This window comes from Acomys russatus, chromosome 3 (assembly GCF_903995435.1).
Source record: "Acomys russatus chromosome 3, mAcoRus1.1, whole genome shotgun sequence".
NCBI lineage: Eukaryota > Metazoa > Chordata > Mammalia > Rodentia > Muridae > Acomys > Acomys russatus.
Window position 1 is genome coordinate 83,974,536 of NC_067139.1, and position 22,498 is coordinate 83,997,033.

Genomic DNA, 22,498 nt, shown 5'->3' on the forward strand with positions numbered 1-22,498 from the left:
CTCCCATAATTTCCACAAACATAGTGTTGGTCCTGTCCGACTCTGGTTTCTGAACCCATTTCATAGCCCAGAAGTTGGGAGGCAGTGGACCCACCCTGGAGTCTCAGCATCAAGTTGCCCCATGCTGGGACCCCGCTTCATACTAGAACGAGGCAGAATGGTGTTTTGGAAGTTTGGGTTTATGAAATGTAAACATGTTTTTGTTTGAATCCCAGGTGCGAGATATGGGGCCAGCTCCAGTCTGTCCACAGCTGATAACTGCCTCGTGAGAGGGTGCATGATCTTTGTCAGCAGGGAACTGCCTCCTGCGGGGGTGTGGTCTTTGCCAGTGGGAATACATACCAGACCCAGTGAGAGACTGGGGGCTCCAAGAAAGAAGAGGGCTGCTGGTGCTTCCCCCTGTTGCTCCTGGCTGCTGCTGACGCAGTGTGAGAAGAGGAAGTCGGAGATCTCCTGAGATGAGGATTGGACTTTCCCCAGGGAACCTGACCACCCTAAACAGAAGGAAGCAGCTAAGAAAAACTATGCCCGCCCCCCACCCCACAATAACCTTCCTTCTCTCCTACCTGGTGTTGGGGTGTTGGAAGGCATTGAATGGAGAAGAGAGAAGAAAGTATAAGAAACAAAAATTGGCATTTGTAAACTGGGCGTGGTGGCACACACCTGGACCCCAGCGGGACCATCAGAAGAAGTTCAAAGTCATCCTTGACTATGCAGCACAGCTTTGGGTCAACCTGAGCTATGCAAGACCCTGACTCAAAATAAAAAATAAAGGAAAGAAAGCAGAGTGGAGAAAAACTTGGGCCAGAACCTGAGAGAATGGCCAAAGTAGGTGTGGGCAGATAAACAGAGGCAGGTGGGTGTGGCCAGGAGGGGCTGGAAGAAACGTATTTAGTATTGGGCTTTTTAAAAAAAATATAGTATTGGGATTTTTTTCTTCTTCTATTTTTATCACATTTATTTATTTATTTGTGAGTGTTTTCTCACCTGTACAGAGGTCAGGGGAAAACTGTGAGAGTCGGTTCTCCTTTCTCATGTAGGTCCCAGGGATTGAACACAGGTCATGAGGTTTGGTGGCAAGCACCTACAGCCCTCCCCGACAGCCACACGCCTGGTGTTTGGTGGTTTTGTTTCTCAGGGCTGTAGAGGAAACCCAGAGCTTCTATTCTTCAGGTGAGAACTCTAGCAGTGAGTTACACCCCCAGCCCAACTCTGTGGGAGTGTTGTTGTTGTTGTTGTTTTAAGACAGGGTCTATCTGTGCAACAACTCTGGCTGTCCTGGACTCACTTTGTAGACCAGGCTAGCCTTGAACCCTGCCTGCCTCCGCCTCCCTGGGTGCTGGGATTAAAGACGTGCATAGCTGTATTTTAAGACAGGGAAATGGCATCATTTGATTTGTTTGTTTGTTTGTTTGTTTGTTTGTTGTTTTTTATTTTTGAGATAGGGTTTTTCTGTATATCCTTGGCTGTCCTGGACTCGCTGTGTAGACCAGGCTGGCCTCGAACTCACAGAGATCTGCCTGCCTCTGCCTCCCGAGTGCTAGGATTAAAGGTGTGCACCACCATGCCCAGCAAGAAAGAAAAGAATGTATGTGTGTGTGTGTGTGTGTGTGTGTGTGTGTGTGTGTGTATACACACACACACATAGTGTTCTGCTGCCATGTACAGGCCAGAAGAGGGCACCAGATCTCATTATAGATGGTTGTGAGCCACCATGTAGTTGCTGGGAATTGAACTCAGGACATTTAGAAGAGCAGCCTGTATTCTTAACCGCTAAGCCATCTCTCCAGCCCCACCATTTGATTTTATAGGTGTGCTAAAGTCTATTTTTGGGGGAAAAGTCACATTTACTTTTCTGATTTGTTTGCATAAGGGATCCTAGGTTTCTGGTCACAGGAGTGAAGAGAAGAAAACTGGCCGCCCAGAGAAGTTGGGAATTGGAGCAGAGTGCTGTCTCTTCCGTTCCTGCTGTGCATCAGCATGTTCCAGCGTCTCCCTGGGGCTCTCCCCTTCCTGAGCACTCCACCACCGTGACTGAACTTCGAGCAGCTCATTTCATCAAATACAGACTCGATACTCTCCAGTGCCCTCCCCAGCCCCTTTCTGAGACCGGTTCTCACTGTCCGACTCTGGCCGGCCTGAAGTCATAGCGTAGGCCATGCTAACTGGCCTTGAACTGGTGACCATCCCTCTGCCTCAGCCTGCCAGCACTGGTTTAAGCTCGGATGTTCACATTACATCATTCATTGAACTTCTTCAGTTGTCAGTTATCTCCATGGCAAATTATGGGTTACTCTGGTTGGCATTGAAAGATATTCCTTAAATTGACAGATTGTGTCCTGTCCCTTCTCCCACCTGTAGATCTGATTGGTTGACAGTAATGCCAGCCCCAGCACGGGCTTCCCCATGCCTTGGCTACAGTGGGTCTTCTGCATACAGTGGGTCTTCTGCATACAGTGGGTCTTCTGGCTGCCTTTTCAGGCCCAGCTCTGTGGTCCATCATTGATGCTGCTTCCAATCTGGCACCACCACTCCTGAAACACACAAAAGCAGCCAAGGAAGACTTTGATGACACCTCAGATCTGCTCAGTCACACCGTTCTTCTTTCTCTGGTTCATTTGTTTTTAAGAGATATGCAACCAAGAGCAGTCCGAGGGCCCTAGCTGCTCTGCAGAGGAAGTGCTCTCATGGCAACCGAAAGCCCTTGAGACAGACATCGGAGAGCGGGCTTGGGGAAGGCCTGGTGCAGGCCTTGGGCCTGAGCAAAGCTCCTGCCCTGGAGGTGTGGGGTGCTAGCTACCACACCTGGAACAGCCACGGCACAAGAGCCTGAGCACAGGGAATGACAGCCTGGAGCAGAAACCTGGTTTCAGAAGCATGAGCCCAGGAGCCAGTACTGTGAGCAGTAGTGTGTGTGTGTGTGTGTGTGTGTGTGTGTGTGTACATACACATGTGTTTAGCATGTATACATGCATGTTTATTCTGCATATGTGAGTTTTCCTTATTCAGAATGAAATAAAGTTTACCTAGGTAAAAGCAGGTGGGTGTGGTGGCCCATGTGTAAAAGCAGGTGATGTGATGGCCCACGTGTAAAAGCAGGTGGGTGTGGTGGCCCATGTGTAAAAGCCGGTGGTGTGGTGGCCCACGTGTAAAAGCAGGTGGGTGTGGTGGCCCATGTGTAAAAGCAGGTGATGTGATGGCCCACGTGTAAAAGCAGGTGGGTGTGGTGGCCCACGTGTAAAAGCAGGTGATGTGATGGCCCACGTGTAAAAGCAGGTGGGTGTGGTGGCCCATGTGTAAAAGCAGGTGATGTGATGGCCCACGTGTAAAAGCAGGTGGGTGTGGTGGCCCACGTGTAAAAGCAGGTGGTGTGGTGGCCCATGTGTAAAAGCAGGTGATGTGATGGCCCACGTGTAAAAGCAGGTGGGTGTGGTGGCCCACGTGTAAAAGCAGGTGGGTGTGGTGGCCCATGTGTAAAAGCAGGTGGTGTGGTGGCCCACGTGTAAAAGCAGGTGGGTGTGGTGGCCCACGTGTAAAAGCAGGTGGTGTGGTGGCCCACGTGTAAAAGCAGGTGATGTGATGGCCCACGTGTAAAAGCAGGTGTGTGGTGGCCCACGTGTAAAAGCAGGTGGGTGTGGTGGCCCATGTGTAAAAGCAGGTGACTGTGGTGACCCATGTGTAAAAGCAGGTGGGTGTGGTGGCCCATGTGTAAAAGCAGGTGAGTGTGGTGGCCCATGTGTAAAAGCAGGTGAGTGTGGTGGCCCATGTGTAAAAGCAGGTGTGTGGTGGCCCATGTGTAAAAGCAGGTGTGTGGTGGCCCATGTGTCACTCCAGTGTTTGGAAGGATAGGACAGGGGATTTCTGGAGCAAGCTGGCTCTCTGTCTAGAGACCCTGCAAATGAGTTCTAGGCTCAACTTAGAGACCCTGCCCCAATGAGCAAGGTAAAGGGCAACCAAGGAACACTCCGGATGTCAACCTCAGGTCTTCACACATACCCCTGCACAAAAGTGCATGTGCTTTCTCACAGACACACACGCCACACACATACACACGAGGGGAAAAAATGTAAAGTACTAATAAAAAAGGGTTCTGTAAACTGACTTTTGATCAGACAGGGAAGAGATTAAGGGAATTGAGGAACCCTATAGTCCAACATATGTTATTTATAAGAAACTTGCTTTTAAATGCGGGGGGGGGGTGCGCGGGGACACAGCTCAGTGATTGAGATCACTGCCTACTCTTCCAGAGGACCCAGGTTTGATTCCCAGCACCAACATAGTGGTTCACAGCCACCTGTAATTCCAGCTTTAGGAGCTCTGACTCCCTCTTCTGGTCTCTGCTGGCACTAACTGCACATGATGCACAGATATACATGCAGGCAAAACGCTCATACATGTAAAATAAATATGCAAATTGAATCTTTAAGACAAATAAATTTTTCTTGTCTATATCCAAAGTTAAAGGGTGGCATGACAGCACACGTGGTAACCTTGGTATTCAGGAGGGGAAAAGGTCCAGAATTCAACATCAGCTTAGGTGGGGGAAAAAATAATAAGTAGAAGGATGAAGAAAGATGGACCATCCTAATACTGATCAAAAAGAGATGGCGGAATCATATTGATTTTAGGCCATGAGGACCTAGCAGAAAGGAAAATTATCAGGGGTAAAGTGTGGCAGCAAATAATGATAAAGAGGTCAATTCTCCAAGACACAATAGTGTAGGTGTGTCTTTTTAATCTGCTTTTATTTGGGTTTCTTATATTTCTTTCTCTCTTCTCCACCCCAATCCCTTCCAACACCCCAACAGCAGGTAGGAGAGAAGGAAGGTTACTGAGGAGAAGGGGCGTGGCTTTCCTTGGCGACTTCTTGCTGTTTAGGGTAGTTGGGTTCCGTGGGGGCAAGTCCAATCCTCACATGGCATCAACAGCAACCAGGGGCAGCAGCAGCTTTCTTCTTTCTTGGAGCCTCCAGTCTCTCTCTCTCTCTCTCTCTCTCTCTCTCTCTCTCTCTCTCTCTCTCTCTCTCTCTCGGTCTGGCTTTCATTCCCACCTTCACCCCCCCCACCCCCGGCAAAGACCATGCCCCCGCAGGAGGCAGTTCCAGCTGACAAGCATCACCTGCCCTCTCTCATCAGTTGTCCATAGAATGGAGCAGCCCCCATATCCCACACCTGGATTAAAACAAAAACATGTTTACATATCATAAGCCAAAACTTCCATGACGCTATAGTTCTTACTGTTGGCAATCGGAGTTCTAGGGAAAAAAGCATGGCTGGGTTAAACAAAGTTTCTATTGGGCTGATTAACTGATTGGAATGTCAGTGTTTAGGGAAAGTTTGGAATGCTGCAGCTTTCCAGCCAACTTACCTTGGCTACCATTCATAGCCCACTCTGTGTCTGGCCTGGCATCCTATGACGACCAGATGACATAAATTTTGGAATATACAGTTTCACCAACTCAGAGGTCAGAATTTCAGACCGCTCAAGCGGCTGCACCTGCCTAACCGATGGATTTAAGTCTTGACTTATGATTTTCTTTTGTTGTCTTCCTATAACAATTTCATAAAACCACTGCCATGTTGAAACAGTATTGGGGTGACTGAACCCACGTTCCCAGGCCATAGCCACTCATAACTGGTTCCAGAACAAACCGTCTCTTACTGCTTTTAAACTCTGATAGCCGTGTCCTTCTGTCGACACCTAACGAGAAAGGGTCAGAATACAGAAGGCAAAAGCCTACACAAGTGCAAGGAGATCTAGATTAATCCGCTATTAGTTGAAAAGTTCACTCCCTCTACTGAGTGACAGGGCTCAGAAGCAGGAAGTCACCAAGGAAATAACTGAACCAAACAATAATCAGTTAATCAGAATTAACTGGCATGTAAAAAATACTTTATCCAGTGACCACAGCATGCACACTTGGCTCAAACTCACAAAGAACGCCCATCAAGATGCTGTCAAACACGCCTGACCAATGAGAAGAGGCAGAATCCTGAGCAATAGCCCTGCAGCCACCAAGGACTGAAATTAGGAACTAAGAACAGAGAGAGTCCTGGAAATATTCAGAATATTTAGCAATTAAACAGGATGTTTCTAAATAACATGCAAGTTAAAGAATAAGCCTCAAGACAAGTGTTTTGAGGTAACTTGTGATGGAGTATGCCATTGATTCAAGACAATCAAGAGTTCAAGGCCAGCCTGGGATATAATGTGACCCTGTCTCAAAAAACAAAACAGGAAACTGTCTCAGTTGCAGAAGTTCTATCCGAAAATTGTAAGAAAAGATTAAAAAGAGACTTTTAAAAAATTGGAAGAGCTGAGGCCAAGTGTGGTAGCACACACCTTTAGTCCCAACCTCAGGAGACAGAAGCAGGCAGATCTCTGTGAGTTCCAGGCCAGCCTGGTCTACAGAGAAAGTTCCAGGCCAGCCTGGTCTACAGAGAAAGTTCCAGGCCAGCCTGGTCTACAGAGAGAGTTCCAGGCCAGCCTGGTCTACAGAGAGAGTTCCAGGCCAGCCTGGTCTACAGAGAGAGTTCCAGGCCAGCCTGGTCTACAGAGAGAGTTCCAGGCCAGCCTGGTCTACTAGAGAGAGTTCCAGGCCAGCCTGGTCTATAGAGAGAGTTCCAGGCCAGCCTGGTCTATAGAGAGAGTTCCAGGCCAGCCTGGTCTACAGAGAGAGTTCCAGGCCAGCCTGGTCTATAGAGAGAGTTCCAGGCCAGCCTGGTCTACAGAGAGAGTTCCAGGCCAGCCTGGTCTACAGAGAGAGTTCCAGGCCAGCCTGGTCTATAGAGAGAGTTCCAGGCCAGCCTGGTCTACAGAGAGAGTTCCAGGCCAGCCTGGTCTACAGAGAGAGTTCCAGGCCAGCCTGGTCTACAGAGAGAGTTCCAGGCCAGCCTGGTCTATAGAGAGAGTTCCAGGCCAGCCTGGTCTACAGAGAGAGTTCCAGGCCAGCCTGGTCTACAGAGAGAGTTCCAGGCCAGCCTGGTCTATAGAGAGAGTTCCAGGCCAGCCTGGTCTACAGAGAGAGTTCCAGGCCAGCCTGGTCTATAGAGAGAGTTCCAGGCCAGCCTGGTCTACAGAGAGAGTTCCAGGCCAGCCTGGTCTATAGAGAGAGTTCCAGGCCAGCCTGGTCTATAGAGAGAGTTCCAGGCCAGCCTGGTCTACAGAGAGAGTTCCAGGCCATCAAAGGTCACTTTAGTGTGATGCTGTCCAATAAATAAATAAGTAAATAATAAGAAGTAAAAGAAAAGAAAAAGGAAGGAAGGAAGGAAGGAGGGAAGGAAGGAAGGAGGGAAGGAGGGAGGGAAGGAGGGAAGGAGGGAAGGAGGGAAGGAAGGAGGGAAGGAGGGAAGGAAGGAGGGAAGGAGGGAAGGAGGGAGGGAAGGAGGGAGGGGAAGGAGGGAGGAAGGAGGGAAAGGAGGAGAAGGGAGGGAAGGAGGGAAGGAGAAGGAAGGAGGGAAGGAGGAAGGAGGAGGAAGGAGGGAAGGAGGGAAGGAGAAAAGGAGGGAAGGAGGGAAGGAAGAAGCAGGGAAGGAAGGAGGGACGGAGGGAAGGAGGAAGGAAGGAGGAAGGAAGGAGAAGGAGGAGGGAGGGAAGGAGGAGGGAAGGAAGGAAGGAGGGAAGGGGGAGAGGAGGAGAGGGAAGGAGGGAGGAAGGAGGGAAGGAGGAAGGAAGGAGGAGGAGGGAGGAGGAGGAAGGAGGGAGGGAAGGAGGGAGGGAAGGAGGGAAGGAAGGAGGGAAGGAGGGAAGGAAGGAGGGAAGGAAGGAAGGAGGGAGGGAAGGAAGGAGGGAAGGAGGGAAGGAGGGAAGGAAGGAGGGAAGGAAGGAAGGAGGGAGGGAAGGAAGGAGGGAAGGAGGGAGGGAAGGAAGGAGGGAAGGAGGGAAGGAAGGAGGGAAGGAAGGAAGGAGGGAAGGAGAGAAGGAAGGAAGGAGGGAAGGAAGGGTGGAGGGAAGGAAGGAGGGAAGGAAGGAGGGAAGGAAGGAGGGAAGAAAGGAAGGAAGGAAGGAGGGAAGGAAGGAAGGAAGGAGGGAGGGAAGGAGGGAAGGAAGGAGGGAAGGAAGGAAAGAAGGAAGGAGAGAGGGAAGGAGGGAGGGAAGGAAGGAGGGAAGGAAGGAGGGAAGGAAGGAAGGAGGGAAGGAGGGAAGGAAGATGGAGGGAAGGAAGGAAGGAGGGAAGGAAGGAAGAAAGAAAACAAAACAAGAAAGGAAGAGAAGGGGAAAAGGGGAAGATCTGGGCCTGAGGAGGTAGCTCAGCTCACGTGGCAGCTCATATTTCCAGTGGATCTGGTGCCCTCTTCTGGCCTCGTCAGGAATTGGGCAAAGATGTGGAGTCATAAACACATTTTCTTTTAAAAAATTTTTTTTTTCTGTTTAAAAAGATCTCCAGTTTAAGGCACCAAGTGGTCACCATAAAATTCAGGACATGTCTAACAAAACCAGAATTCAACTGATTGGCAGTTTCAAAACTTGCATGTACTTTTCCTTAGCTTTAGAGATTTGAGACACATTTTGGGCTTGGGCCTGCTTCTAAATTCCTGAGGAAAGCCTATCAACATAGGACCCTCCCACTGTGAGCCCAGGGATGCCCATGACAACTGGTACAGCCTCAGGGCAACCCTAAGGCTCAGGGGACACTGTGGAAGAGGGGTGTGTCTTACTAAGGATCACTACTGCCATAGTGAAATACTCTGACCAAAAGCAAACTGGGGAGAAAATTTGCATTTTTCCCCTTACACTTCCACATCATAGTCCATCATAGAAGAAAGTCCGGGCAGGAGCCTGCAGGCAAGAGCAGAAACACAGGCCATGCAGGGGTGCTGCTCACTGGCTCGTTCCTCATGGCTTGCTCGGCCTGCTTTCTTACAGAAGGCAGGACCACCATCTCAGGGGTGGTCCCGCTCACAATGGATGGGGCCCCTCCCACATCAACCGCTAATTAAGAAAAATGCCCTACAGATCTTATGAAGGTATTTTCTCAACCAAAGTTTCCTCCTTTTGGATGATTCTAGCCTGCATCGAGTTGTCATAAAACTTTCCACAGGGAGGAAAGATCTTAAGAGCCAGAGGACCAGGGAGGGCATCTGCTACAGGACAGCGTCTTCTATATATGACAAGTCACTGCACCTGTGAAATCTTAACAGGATGATTGTCTGAACAAGTCCGGCACAGTGACTCAGTTGGCATTTGCTGCTAAGAAAGGAAAATGTTTGACCACGTCCCCTGGATGGGGAGGCCTGGTGGCACTCAGAGGAAGGATAGCAGGCTACCAAGAAGAGACCTGATACCCTATGAGCATATAAAGGGGGAGGAAGTCCCCCTCAGTCACAGTCATAGGGGAGGGGAGTAAGAGGAAAATGGGAGGGAGGGAGGAATGGGAGGATACAAGGGATGGGATAAACATTGAGATGTAATAAGAATAAATTAATAAAATAAAATTAAAAATAAATAAATTTAATCTAGAAAAAATTTAAAAAAAAAAAAAAAAAAAGGAAATGTGCCCTCTAATAGCTTATCTAATCCACATGGCCACCCAAACGCATATGCTCTAGCTTGCTTCCAGTTGCTGTTATAAACACCATGACCAAACGCAAGATGGAGAGGAGACGGTTTATGTCATCTTACAGCGCTGAGGTCTCAGGCCTGAGGGAAGTTAGGGCAGGAGCTTAAGCAGGAACCTGTAGCCAGGAACTAGAACAGAAAACATGGAGGAACGATGCTGCCCGGCTTGACCTGCGCCTTATTCGGCTTGTTTTCTTATACAACCCAGGACCACCTGAGGAGTGTCCATTCCCACATCAGCCGTCACTCAGGCTTGCCCACAGGCCGGTCTTATGAAGGCATTTTCTCAACTACGATTCCCCCTTTCCAGCCTGTGTCACGTTAACAAAAGCCTAACCAGAACAACATATATCCCTAAACACATAAGCAACACTGGATAGAGTCAGCACGGTGCATTTATATATGCATATCTGTCTGTCTGTCTGTGCAAAACAATAAAGAAGAAATCGTGGGGTTAAGATGGAGGACTTGGAGGAGAGGGAATGTGGGGTGAAAATTATGTAACTATGTACTGATGAAAATTTCAAAAATGGTAAAAGAAATGTTAACATTTAAAATCGCAATTAAATTCATATTCCTAAAAGGAAGATTAAATGATGTTGTGTTTCTTGCTTGCTGATTGAATCTGAAATAACTTTATAAAGGTTCATTGTATTGTTAACTCTAATGTTTCTTGTAACATACGAGGTGATTGGTATCTTAATGATAAAAATAAAGCAGTATTATTTATTTTCTCAGATACTGTAATAGTTTGTCCATAACACATATAAACAAACTTCAAGTTCCAAAGAAAGCAAAATCTTTTTTCTTTCCAAGACAGGGTTTCTCTGTGTAGCCTTGGCTGTCCTGAACTCACTTTGTAGACCAGGCTGGCCTCGAACTCACAGCGATCCACCTGTCTCTGCCTCTCGAGTGCTGGGATTAAAGGCGTGCGCCACCGCCTCGTGGCTCAAAACCTTATTTGTGTTAGGAAGAATAGTGTTAAAACAGAAGTTTCACATGCAAATCCTATAGATATGCACCAAGAGCTGGCAAGATGGCTCACGGTCAAGGCGCTGTCCACCAGCCTGACCAACTGAGTTCTATTCTCAGGACTCACAGTGGAAGAAAATCCAGCTCCCATTTGTTTTCCTTTGACCTCCACACATGTGCTCCACGCGTATAAGAAATCAATCTTTTGTGCTTTGTTTTGTTTTTTGAGACAAAGTTTCTTGTCCTGGCTGTCCTGGACTCGCTTTATAGACCAGGCTGGCCTCGAACTCACAGAGATCCACCTGCCTCTGCCTCCCTGAGTGCTGAGATTACAGGCATGCACCACAGTGCTCGGCTTAAATCTTTTTTTAAAAGACAGAAAGATACAAAAACTCTTAATTGGCTAGGTAGGCTGTTACAATGCTCTGAACTTCCCAGTGGACCTTAAATAGCAAATAAATATCATAGGCAAATCCTCTGTCCCATTTTTTTTTCTTGAGACAGGGTCTCTCTGTGTAGTCTTGGCTGTCCTGGACTCTCTTTGTAGACCAGGCTGGTCTTGAACTCACAGAGATTTGCTTGCCTCTGCCCACGAGTGCTGGGATTACAGGCGTGTGCCACTGCACCTGGCTCTCTGTCCCATTTTATGTAGTAGAAACTAGGTAATCTGCTCGGAATTCAAGATACAATAGGAGCACTCTGTTTTGCTTTAAAAAGAAAAAAATTCACTTATGTGTCCTGTTATCATTAAGAATGAGATGCCATGGGCTGGAGAGATGGCTCAGCGGTTAAGAGCACTGACTGCTCTTCCAGAGGTCATGAGTTCAATTCCCAGTAGCCACCAACCACATGGTGGCTCACAACCATCTATGATAAGATCTGATACTCTTCTGGCCTGCAAGTGTACATGCAGGCAGAGCATTGAATACACAATAATAAATAAATATTAAAAAAAAAAAAAAAAAAAGAATGAGATGCCACACAACAAACATGATCTGGGGAGATATATTTGGGGAAAGGAGAGGGGAGAGGAGTTAGGGCCATGAGGGTAGAGACAGAGATAGACAGTGGGAGAGAAAGAGATGGGGCTGGGGAGGGTGCCCTCCACAATGGGAGAGAGGAAATTGAGGCAGAGAGAGTGCAAGAGATAGAGACAAAGTGACTTTGGTCCTTTTATATCTGGTGCGCAGCTGAAGCGCATCTGGCCCACACCTGGTGGTGGCAGGTGATGATGCCAGAGGTTGCTAAGTGACCTAGAGGCGGGCTAGTGGATCAGCTCAGGAACTGATATTCCTCCCTTTTCCTATACTTAAAAAAAAATGAGGAATTAGGAAGGGGTAGCGGAAATGAGGACGTTGGGCTGCTTCTCCCGTAAGGCAAGTTAAAGTATATAAATGTAGGTTCACTGGAGGCGACTCTTGGGGAGAGGGGGAGTGGCGAGGACCAACAAAACGTCCAGATTATATGATGAAGGGGAGAGGAAGAGCCCCTGCCCAGCCGTGTCCTGCAGCAGATAGGGACCAGGGAGTGCTGGGAGGACCTGGAGCCGTCTGTCCTGGGTCTGAAGCACGCCATTTCAACCTTTGGTTGACAAATAAATGGATAAGGGGTGAAAAAATCAATCATCTCTGGCTGCTTCCTGCTGCCTTGGGGGTGAAGACATCTTTGGGGGAACCCTAAGAGAATGGAGGTGGGACGGGGTGGGTTGGCAAAGCCCTGGGAGAGCCAGGTGTTTCCTTTGCTCCTGTCCAGGATCTGTGAGCACAGCAGTCTGCGAGGGTAGACGGGAGCACCCCGTGGGAAGCTGCTTGGGTGCTGTCCTGGATGCAGAAAGCAGCCGGACCTGTCAGGGTGCTGGAGCAGGTGTAAAGGCAGAGGACGCAGTTAAGTAGGCTAGGGAGAAAATTCTTTTAGGTGCACATTTGAAATGTTTAGGCCTATGGGCTTGCTAGTTAGGGGAGGGGAGTCCCAAAATCAGGAAAAGGGGAGGAATCCCATCTTATGAAATAGGCAACAGAAACCTCGGCTGTTGGTTGGCAGTGGTTTTTATCTGGAATGAGACCTGGGGATTCGAGTGGATCTCCTGAAGTTTACAGGAATCTTTTTTTCCCTCTCTCTTAACTTTACAAATCTTCAGTGAAATATACAGTGTAGAAAAAGGTAATAGACGTACATGTACACCCGTGTGGGGGGGGGTAGGGGTCACAGAATGAACTAGGAGCCCCTTGGTGCTTAACTTACAGGTAGTAATAAGCCGCCTGGTGTAGATGCTGGAAATGGTCCTCTGCAAGAACAGTTAAAGTGCTCTTAACCGCTGAGCCATCGCTCCAGTCCCCTTTTGTTTTATTTGAGACAGGGTCTCACAAAGTAGACCAGGCTGGTCTCGAACTCATGGAGATCTGCTTGTTTCTTGGCTACAGAGAGTTGGGATTAAAGGCAAAAGCTCCGCTTTAGACTAGACATGGCTCAGAGGTTATGAACATGCCTTTTATAGCGGAGAACCCAACAGCCCGAGTTCGGTTCCCCATGGCTAATCATAAGGATCTCAAAGCCTGGACTCAGTGCTTGCAATCTCTCAGAAATTCAGGGGGAAAAAAAAAACCACCAATGGAGAGACTAGATTTCCAGTCCGAGGTCTGCTCTTCCGTTGTGCGAGGAAATGCAAGCCCAGCACCACCCCAGTACTGTATTCTGTGCTGCGTATGATGGGGAGTTGTTACTCACTCCCGGCCAGGGAGAGGCAAGGGAGCGGGCGTTTTGGAAGATACTGAGAAAAGATGAGGGGGGCAAAAGAACTATGCACAGCCTGGGTTTCAACCAAGGTGTGCGGCGCACGGATGGAGCCACGAGGGAGGCACTGCGGTCTCTGCGCAGCATCCTGCGTGTTCTCGGGAAGGCTGGGCAGGTGAGGCGGCCGTCGGCTTCGGAACCGTGGCTCCGGGCTCCTCTACCCCAACCGTCCAGGTCACTGATGAAAAGGACTCCACTGTACAAGGACGACCACAGAACCAGGAAGGGGGAAGGAATTTGGAAGTCCAGGGGAACAATGGCCGCACAGCAAACGTGCCCGTCTGAGGGCAAAGCCGAAGGCCGCCACCCAGCGGTCTGTTCTTGGCACTACACGGAAAATGCCGTGGAAACAGTGGCACTGCGGCATCTGGGAGCCAATGAGCTGTCGGGCCGCGTAGCTAGTTTCTTTGTTTTCATTGGTCTCTCCATCTGTCAATCAATCATGTACACAGCTTTTATTGGGAGTGGCTTCAATCATTCTTTGTAAACCACGAATCACAATGCTTCTGTCCCAGCCCGTCTCCTACGCCTTTAGCACGCCTCTGCGTCTGACGAATTTAGTCAGCATCTTTATTCCATTGGCTAGATGAGGTCCCGCCTCCTTGTTTAGCGGAAACGAAAGAGCTCCCATTTCCATTGGCTGAGATTTGCAAGCTGTGGTTGTCTATCAAATCTGTGAACTCACGTTAGCTCCCAGGAAGTTCGGCCCGGAAAGGGTGGGCTTTGCAAAGATGGCGGCTCCGGTGAGTCTCGTCTCGTTGTTTTCCCTCGTTAACTGCTGTGGACGTTTCCTTTCGCCTCCGCGGATCGTGGCGAACCGTTGGCACCGAGGAAGGGTGGTGATGGAAGTTGTTTCAGGGATGCGCTCGCCTTGACGCCGCATCTTACAAGTCAGAAGGGCGGGGGGCTCAGATGCTGCGTGTTGGCTGGTTCCGCACAGGAGGCTAACACAAAATCATCCTTCAGAAAGAGCTTTATTAGGAGAGCCTCGTGGCCATGGCTGGCCGTGGTCCGGCCGTGAAGTGCGAGAATTTTATGAGAACATTAGGAGAAATAGCTGTCATGCACAATGTTTCGGGGTCGCAGAGCAAAAGCAACCGCGAGGTTCGGCGCCGAAGTCTCCGGCGTTTCCCTAAATTGGGGTGTGTGTGGTGGCGGGTGGGTGTGAAAGCGGCCCGAAGTGTCGAGTGTTCTGAAGGAAAGGAGGGGATTTGATAGGCCGTACCCCAAAGTAAGAAATTGACCACACTTTCCTGTCCCCTATCTGTAGGAAGTGCTGGAGTCAGACGTGTCAAGTTCAATAACACTTCTGAAAAACCTCCAGGAACAGGTGAGTATTGTCCCCCTTTTAGAGTAAATTAAGCAGGAGTTAACTAACTTTGTACGTCTCGTCCACACACTTTGATGACTTAGGGACAGATATTTGAATACTACAAAAGAAAAAGCCTTAAATGTAAATTAAAAGCCTTTTATGTTTTCCATGAAAGTTCAGAGTAATTCATTTCAGCACCCAAAGAAATACAGAAAACTGTTTTGTATTAGGTTATACCTAAACTCCTTTCCTTAAATAGCTAAGGGAGCAGCTGTTAATATGCATGTACACAGCTTGCTGTTTTGTAAGATCTGTTGGTACAGATTGAGCTCACACGCCTCAGCCTACTTGCATAATGGCCCATGTCTTTAATCCCAGCACTTGGGAGGCAGAAGCGGGCGGATCTCTTTGAGGTCAAGGCCAGCCTGATGTCCATACAGTGAGTTCCAGGACAGCCAAAGCTACACAGAGAAACCCTATTTTTAAAATAAAGGAAGAAACTTACACTTATTATCCTCATTCTCCCACACTCCTGGTTCCTTAACAATCCCCTCTCCTAGCTTTAGAAAGCAAAATGAAGTTTTTCTCTTCAGTGGCTTCCAGCAACAACGTTTCAGATCATTTTTAGGTTACACCATCTAGTGTTTCTGCTTCACTGTTCACAAATGTTCCCTGTAGCCCCGTGGGCTATCCAGATTTAATCTGGCTAATTTCAGGTGATGGCTGTTACTGCACAAGTGCAAGCACTGACCACAAAGGTTCGAGCTGGAACATTCTCTACAGAGAAGGTAAGTGTTCTTGGAGGAGGCCTGGAGAGGCAGCTCAGTGGTTAGCGCGGCGTGGCGCCCTTCCCAGGGGACCTGAGTTTGGTTCCCAGCACTCATCGTCTGTGTGGCTCACAACTCCAGCTCCAGGGCAGACCATATGCCTTTTGGTCTCCATGGGCACCCTCACATGTGTGTTGTGTACACACACACACACACACACACACACACACACACACACACACACACACTCATGGGACATCCTAACGATGTGCATGGTGGTTTTGTTGTTACTGTGGATTTCCTGTGTGGTACACCTAGGTCCTAAGTGTGAGAGATTCATCTAAGAGGAGAGGCTTCTGTGCAGGTTGGGTAGGAAGGAATGCACAGCAGAGGCAAAAGGTGAATAGTGGCCGGCATGCCGCAGAAGTCATGAGGGGTGTTATGGCAGCTGAGCAGAGAGCCAAAAAAGGTATCCCAGAGAAAGTCGTGGGAGTTTGAAGAATAAATATGAGCCAGAAATACTCACAGTTGCGGTGTTCTATGGGAGTAAACGATTCTGTGGGTGGTTATACGTACATTGTGTGTGTGTGTGTGTGTGTGTGTGTGTGTGTGTGTTTTGTAGGTAAGACATAAGGCTGGAGTGTCGCTCTGGGAGCCTTGTAGGACAGCTGAGCAGTCGCTCTTTCGTTTCATATACTCTTAGATGGTGTTAGTTTGGGGCACGGTGGCTCTGTATATAGAAGAGCTTTTCATTTTCTGTGATTTCTGCCACCTGAGATGAACAGCAATCTGAAAATACTAAATGGAAAGTTTTTTTGGTTTGGTTTGGTTTGGTTTTTTGAGATAGAGTTTCACCGTGGCCTTGGCTGTCCTAGACTTGCTTTGTAGACCAGGCTGGCCTCGAAAACTCACAGAGATCCGCCTGCCTCTGCCTCCGTGCCATTGCAAACATTCATCGGCGCTGTTGGAATGCATCACTTGTGGCTAAAAATGCTGTTAATCTGTGACAAGATACCACTGACTGACAGATGCTTCCTAATCTGAGACGCTAAAATATAAAGAAGATGCATCTGAAAGTTATAGCTGCAGCAGCTCCTTCTCTTCCCTTTCCCTCTTTATCCTCTTTGGTTGTCTACACTGGAGCTTGCTCTGAAACACAGGCTGGCCTCGAACTCATCACCTTGCTCTTCCACCTTCCAAATTCTAGGATTATAGATTCTCTGATGTGCAGTAAAATAGGCTAGCCTTCACATTAAAATTTGAGGAAAGCATAGCAGACTTTTATAGAACATACTTGGGACTATTTGTGTCAGTAAAGAATAAGTCTTGGTGAGACTTTGCCTCCTTGACCGGGAAGGCTCTGCTGTTACTGTATTTGGGTCTTTACAACAGTCTCACTGTGTAACCCGACTGGCTGATGATCCTCCAGCCTCCACCTCTTCAGTTCAAAGCCTACAGGCTGGAACTGCCATGCACTTTCACATCTTGCACTTTTGACCCAAGTTTGGTTTGTGTATGTGTGTGTGATTTGTCTGTTTGTTTATTTTTGAGACAAGGACTTACTGTGTAACCCTGGCTGTCCTGGAGCTCACTGTAGACCAGGCTGGCCTTGAGCATGGCCACCACGACCAGCCCAAGACAGTAGCTTTTTTTTTTTTTTTTTTTTTGAGACAGAGTTTCTTTGTTTAAAGGAGCTCTGGCTGTCCTGGACTCACTTTGTAGACTAGGCTGGCCTCAAACTCACAGATATCCTCCTGCCTCTGCTTCCCCAAGTGCTGAGATTAAAGGCATACACCACTATGCTGGCTTTATTTATTTATATATATATTTTGTTTTGTTTTTGCTTGTTTGTTTGTTTTTGGTTTTTTAAAACAGGGTTTTTCTGTGTAGCCTTGGTTGTTCTGACTCAATTTGTATACTAGGCTGTCCTCAAACTCATAGAAATTGTCCTGCCTCTGCCTCCAGAGTGCTGGGGTTAAAGCTGTGCACCACCGCGCCCACTCTCTTTTATTTGTTTTAATAGGAATAATATATATGCTTGTTGAAAAGGTTGTTTTTCGGCCAGGCATGGTGGTGCACACCTTTAATCCCACACTCGGGAGGCAGAGACAGGCAGATCCCTGTGAGTTCGAGGCCAGCCTGGTCTACAAAGTGAGTCCAGGACAGCCAAGGCTACACAGAGAGACCCTGTCTCAAAAAACCAAAAAAAAGAAAGAAAGAAAGAAAAAAAGGAAAAGAAAGAAAATGTTGTTTTTCATAGTATAAGCACTTGTTCAGCACTGTCCTCATCTCTCCACAGTTACTAGGCTTTTGTATGCATATAAAAATGTGTGCAGCAAAAAAAATAAATAAATAAATAAAATAAAAATGTGTGCAGCTGGCAAGATGACTGTTTCAGTCGTGAAACACACCTAATTGTGGGAGGAGAAAACTGCCTCCACAAAGCGTCCTCTGACGTCTGAGCATTTGGGGTTAGTTGCCTGAGATCACAAACACATCTTACATAATAATAAAATTTTTAGAAAGTATATGCACCACACAGCCCGTTAGAACCATATTATAATCACTTTCTACAGCTTTGGTTGACATTGATTTAGTTCCACGTCATTGTTTATAAATAATTTGTCTTAACTGTATTGTAATGGGGATAAAAATCGGTAATTATTTTGGATGATTTAAAGATCAGCACTATGTGGAGGTTTTTTGTTGTTGTTAAAACTTGAGAGGGCCTGTCAGTGAGATGAGCCTAAGGCTGCTCTTAAGTGCACAGTGGCAGGCTGGCATGCTTTCTCGGGAATCACAGGATTCAGACATCAGCAGCCCTGAGACTGCAGCCTGTCTAGTCTTTGGGCCACTTTGGATAGGTTCTCAGATGGCCAGCACTCACCCATGGGGCTGCATCTCAGGGCCTCCTGTGGGCGCCTGAGACCCTGTGCTGTGCTCGCTCCTCTGTGGTCTGCTGTCCTGCTGCACAGCTCCAGTGTTTCTCTGTCTGTGTACGATGGAGATATCATTTTGTAAAATAGAGGTTTCTGGAACAAAAGGCCATTGATACTGTGACAGTTGGACTGAGGTGGCCACTAAGTGACCGACAGCATTTGCATTGTGGGTAAGCTAGCTAAAGGGATGATTCACACACTGTAGACTATTTGGGAAAAACATTGCCTAGTATTTGCCCCGGCTGCTCCTCCTGTTTCTTTGACTAAAGCTATGTCTCTTGCTGTTGTGTTTAACTCAGGGTCTGAGCTTCTTGGAAGTGAAGGACCAGCTGTTGCTTATGTACCTCATGGACCTGAGCCACCTCATCTTGGACAAAGCCTCAGGAGGATCTCTTCACGGACATCCTGCAGTCTTGAGACTGGTGGAGATTCGCACGGTACGAGACCTTTGCGGTCTGGAGTCTTAGCTTCTGAGGCCTGCACTCCATGGCTGTTGCAGTGGCCCTGGGTGTTCTCCATTTAGGCAGGAGAAGGCATTCTGTCTGTATTCGCTCTGCTTTGTGAATGTTTTAGTTGCCTTATCTGGGACAACATTGCTGGTGTGTGCCTGACATAGGGAAGAAAATGTAACCCTTTTAAATTACCACATCGTAGGTTTTAGAAAAACTTCGTCCCTTGGACCAAAAACTGAAGTATCAAATTGACAAACTGGTCAAGACTGCAGTGACGGGCAGCCTCAGTGAGTGGGAGGGCCGCAGGCTGCCTCAGTGAGTGGGAGGGCCGCGGGCTGCCTCAGTGAGTGGGAGGGCCGCGGGCTGCCTCAGTGAGTGGGAGGGCCACCATAAAGTCATGGGTATGGGACCATTATAATGTTCCAGATCCTGTCAACTCTCGGATCTCCTATTTCAGGTGAGAATGACCCACTTCGTTTCAAACCTCATCCCAGCAATATGATAAGCAAGGTAAGGCTTATATCCACCGGGAATTAGCCTGTGGGGGGCCTGATCCAGCAGGACCCTCTCCAGCCTGGGCCTTGCAGTGCTTCAGTGTGAGGCCCCCTGCCCTAGTCATGCCTCCATCGCAGGGTGCACCCGCTGTGAGCTCAGTTGTCTGGCTAAAACTTCCTGAGTTTGGAAGAATTTTTTTTTCTTTTGTAGTTGAGCTCTGAGGATGAAGAGGAAGATGAAGGAGAGGAGGGCCAGTCTGAGGCTGTAGGGAAGAAATCTGTAAAAGGAGCGTCTAAGAAATATGTCCCCCCACGCTTGGTTCCAGTACATTACGGTATGAGTTGTGCCTGTTGCCTCGTACGAGGGAATTTTGTCTGTGTTTTCTTTTGCCTGTTCCAGGATAACCTTTGTGGACTTTCTGTCACGTAGATGAGACAGAAGCCGAGCGGGAACAAAAACGGCTGGAAAAAGCCAAGAGACGGGCGCTGAGCAGCTCCGTCATCCGGGAGCTGAAGGAGCAGTACTCGGATGCCCCAGAGGAGATCCGGGACGCCCGGCACCCTCACGTCACTCGCCAGAGTCAGGAGGACCAGCATAGGTCGGCGGTCTCCTGCATTTAGGGCTTCTCTCAATCCGCCGGGCCTCGCCTCGGGCTGTGGAGGGGCATGATGAAGTGTGGCCCAGGAAAGCGGGCGTTACCTAGAAAGCGGAGTGAACCGCTTGGGACGGTGGCATAAGATTGATGAGTTTGAAGTACAGCGGGAACTGGGGGCGTTGTTTTGTTTAATTACTGTTGTTCGTTTGCTTTTGTTTTCTCCTGTCTGTTCAGTTCTTTATGGCAGGGCTTTTGTGGGCGTCGGCCTCACAGTTCTTACTGTGGGGAGAAAGCAGTAAAGGCAGGGTTTACATAGGTGCTGAAGAGCCTTCTGCCCACTGGGAAAACACTAGAAAGACAAGTGAGCTGAATGCAGGCCCATCAGCTTTGCTTGAGCGCAGTTTGTTAGCTGATGGCTGTGCAGAGGAGCCCATTCAGGCAGTCCTGCCCCACACCGCTGGACGGGGAGACTTTTCTCTTGTAATGTTTAGTCGCTGTGTGTTTGGACCATAGATTAATCCGTAGAGGCGAGGGAGGACTCAGCAGGAGGCATTTTAGTGAGGAAGTTGGGCATTAAGGGTGCCACACATCCTTAGCTAAACACTGCTGGCCTGTGAGTGTCCTGAGGACGATTGAGCACTGGGGCCCAGGGTCTGGGCAACTGTTTGCATCATCCTTGTCTGAACCTTCGGGAAACCGTTTGTTTTCTGACAGGATTAACTATGAGGAGAGCATGATGGTGCGGTTAAGTGTTAGCAAGCGAGAGAAGGGACGGCGAAAGCGAGCAAGCGTTATGAGCTCACAGCTTCATTCCCTCACACACTTCAGCGACATCAGTGCTCTGACGGGAGGGAGCGCTCATCTGGATGAAGTGAGTCTGGGCACCGCGGTGGCAGCAGCCTTCCTTCGTGAGCTTGGGGACGGGTGCTGGGCTTAGCGTGCACTACCAATTCTTCACTTCTGTTTGTCCCCAGGACCAGAATCCTATTAAAAAGCGGAAGAAGATACCTAAGAAAGGTCGGAAGAAGAAAGGTCAGTGGACACTAGGAGTTAGGTGGCCTGATGGAAAGTGTGAGTTGGCACACCACCTCTCAGCAGCTGTGGTCTCGGGCTGTTCCTCAATTCTTCCATACTAGTCATTAACCTCGTTAGGTAGGCTGCCCCCTGCCCCTCTCACAAGGGGGTCTGTGGATGACACCTCGGCCCCACAACTCAGGGTCAGGTGTCTATAAGTAGAACTATAAAAACATCGCCTGAAGGGGCTGCTCTCCTCAACCGTGTTCACACCTCTCCTGAGCACTCTCTCCTCAACGGTGTTCACACCTCTCCTGAGCGCTCTCAGACTGCTCCTCCTGGCATAAGCTCCTCCCACAGTCCTTTGCCTCACTCTCGGTTTCCTTCCATTCCAGGTTTTCGGAGGCGCCGGTGACATGCTTGTGCACTTTGTATCATCCTGGGTGTTTCTAATTTCACCGTATGTAGGTGTTCTCTTTGGGCTGTGTTTGCCTTGGAAATGTAGGAAGATCTTTACTAAATAAAATTGATTTTGCTTATGAATGAAAGGCCTTTTTGCCGTACATTGTATGACTGGAATTGCTGGGTGTGTGTGGTGCATTCAGTGAAAGGATAGTGGGAAGGAAAAGACTACTTTGAGAAGTTTTGTTTGCTGTTTTCTTTGGTAATATATTTTTCCTGGAAATTGTGAATTGATTATTTTTCAAAAAATAGACGTACAGTAGAATAATCAGCCATCTCTAGCCCCTGTTGTCCCACTTTCCTGCATAAATTTCCTGATAAATTTAGAATTCTAAAATAACTGGTTTTAGGTTCTGGTGTGGCCACCAGGTGGCATTAGTGGCTCAGGAAACCTGTGTTTTGCTTGATAGACTAAAAGGCCTGGTCGGATGGTTCTGTCCCTGTTTCCTGAATGCATTTCTTCGAAGGTGATGCCCATGGGTGCTTACCTCTGGTCAGTTCTGGGAAGACTTGTAAAGAGCAGCTGGAGTGACGGGGAGTCGCGGTAGACTTGTGGTCTGGCTGCTTTGCCTCACTGGCAGCCTCGCCCACCCTCTGGTCTCTGGCAGCCTCAGTGCTGGGGAGACTGTAGGTGTGTATGGCCTGTAACTCTTTACCAGCCCTTCTAAAAGCTCTGTAAGAGTGTCAGCAACTAGGGGACAATATCCCTATGTGACAGCTAGAATGACCACCTACAGGAGCTGAAGCCAAGCCCAAGCCGGGGTTCACACGTGAGCTCCTCTGGTGAGAGCCTCCACACATCTGGGCCGATGCAAACAAAGTGAGAAAGGGACAGGCTGGGCCTACAGATGTGATTCACTGAGTGTTTAAAAGACTGGGACAGTGTTTCTCTGTATAGCCCTGGCTATCCTAGAATTCCAGGCTGACCTGGAACGCAGAAGTCCACCCGCCTCTGCCTCCTAGGAGTGCTGGGGCTAACGGCATGCACCGTCACTGCCTGGCAAGTCGGCTTAGTGGGTAAGGGGGCTTGACAACCTGAGATTCATCCCTGGGACCCAGGGAAGAGCCGACTCCTGAAAATGTCCTTTGAAGTTCCCTTGCCTGTGCCCCTCTCCACAAAGTCTGCAGAGAGTAATAAAATT

At 48.5% G+C, this 22,498-nt stretch overlaps 1 protein-coding gene across 1 annotated transcript; it reads left to right on the forward strand.

The window, feature by feature from the left end:
- Nucleotides 1–15,336: 15,336 nt before the first annotated feature.
- On the forward strand, nucleotides 15,337–21,464 carry Ngdn (neuroguidin). Its single transcript, XM_051143105.1, has 9 exons — nucleotides 15,337–15,420; nucleotides 18,638–18,775; nucleotides 18,993–19,077; nucleotides 19,248–19,300; nucleotides 19,496–19,619; nucleotides 19,715–19,883; nucleotides 20,595–20,751; nucleotides 20,855–20,912; nucleotides 21,290–21,464. Exons 1-9 carry the CDS (start codon nucleotides 15,352–15,354, stop codon nucleotides 21,307–21,309), a joined length of 873 nt encoding a protein of 290 aa, XP_050999062.1. The 5' UTR covers nucleotides 15,337–15,351; the 3' UTR covers nucleotides 21,310–21,464.
- Nucleotides 21,465–22,498: the final 1,034 nt, after the last annotated feature.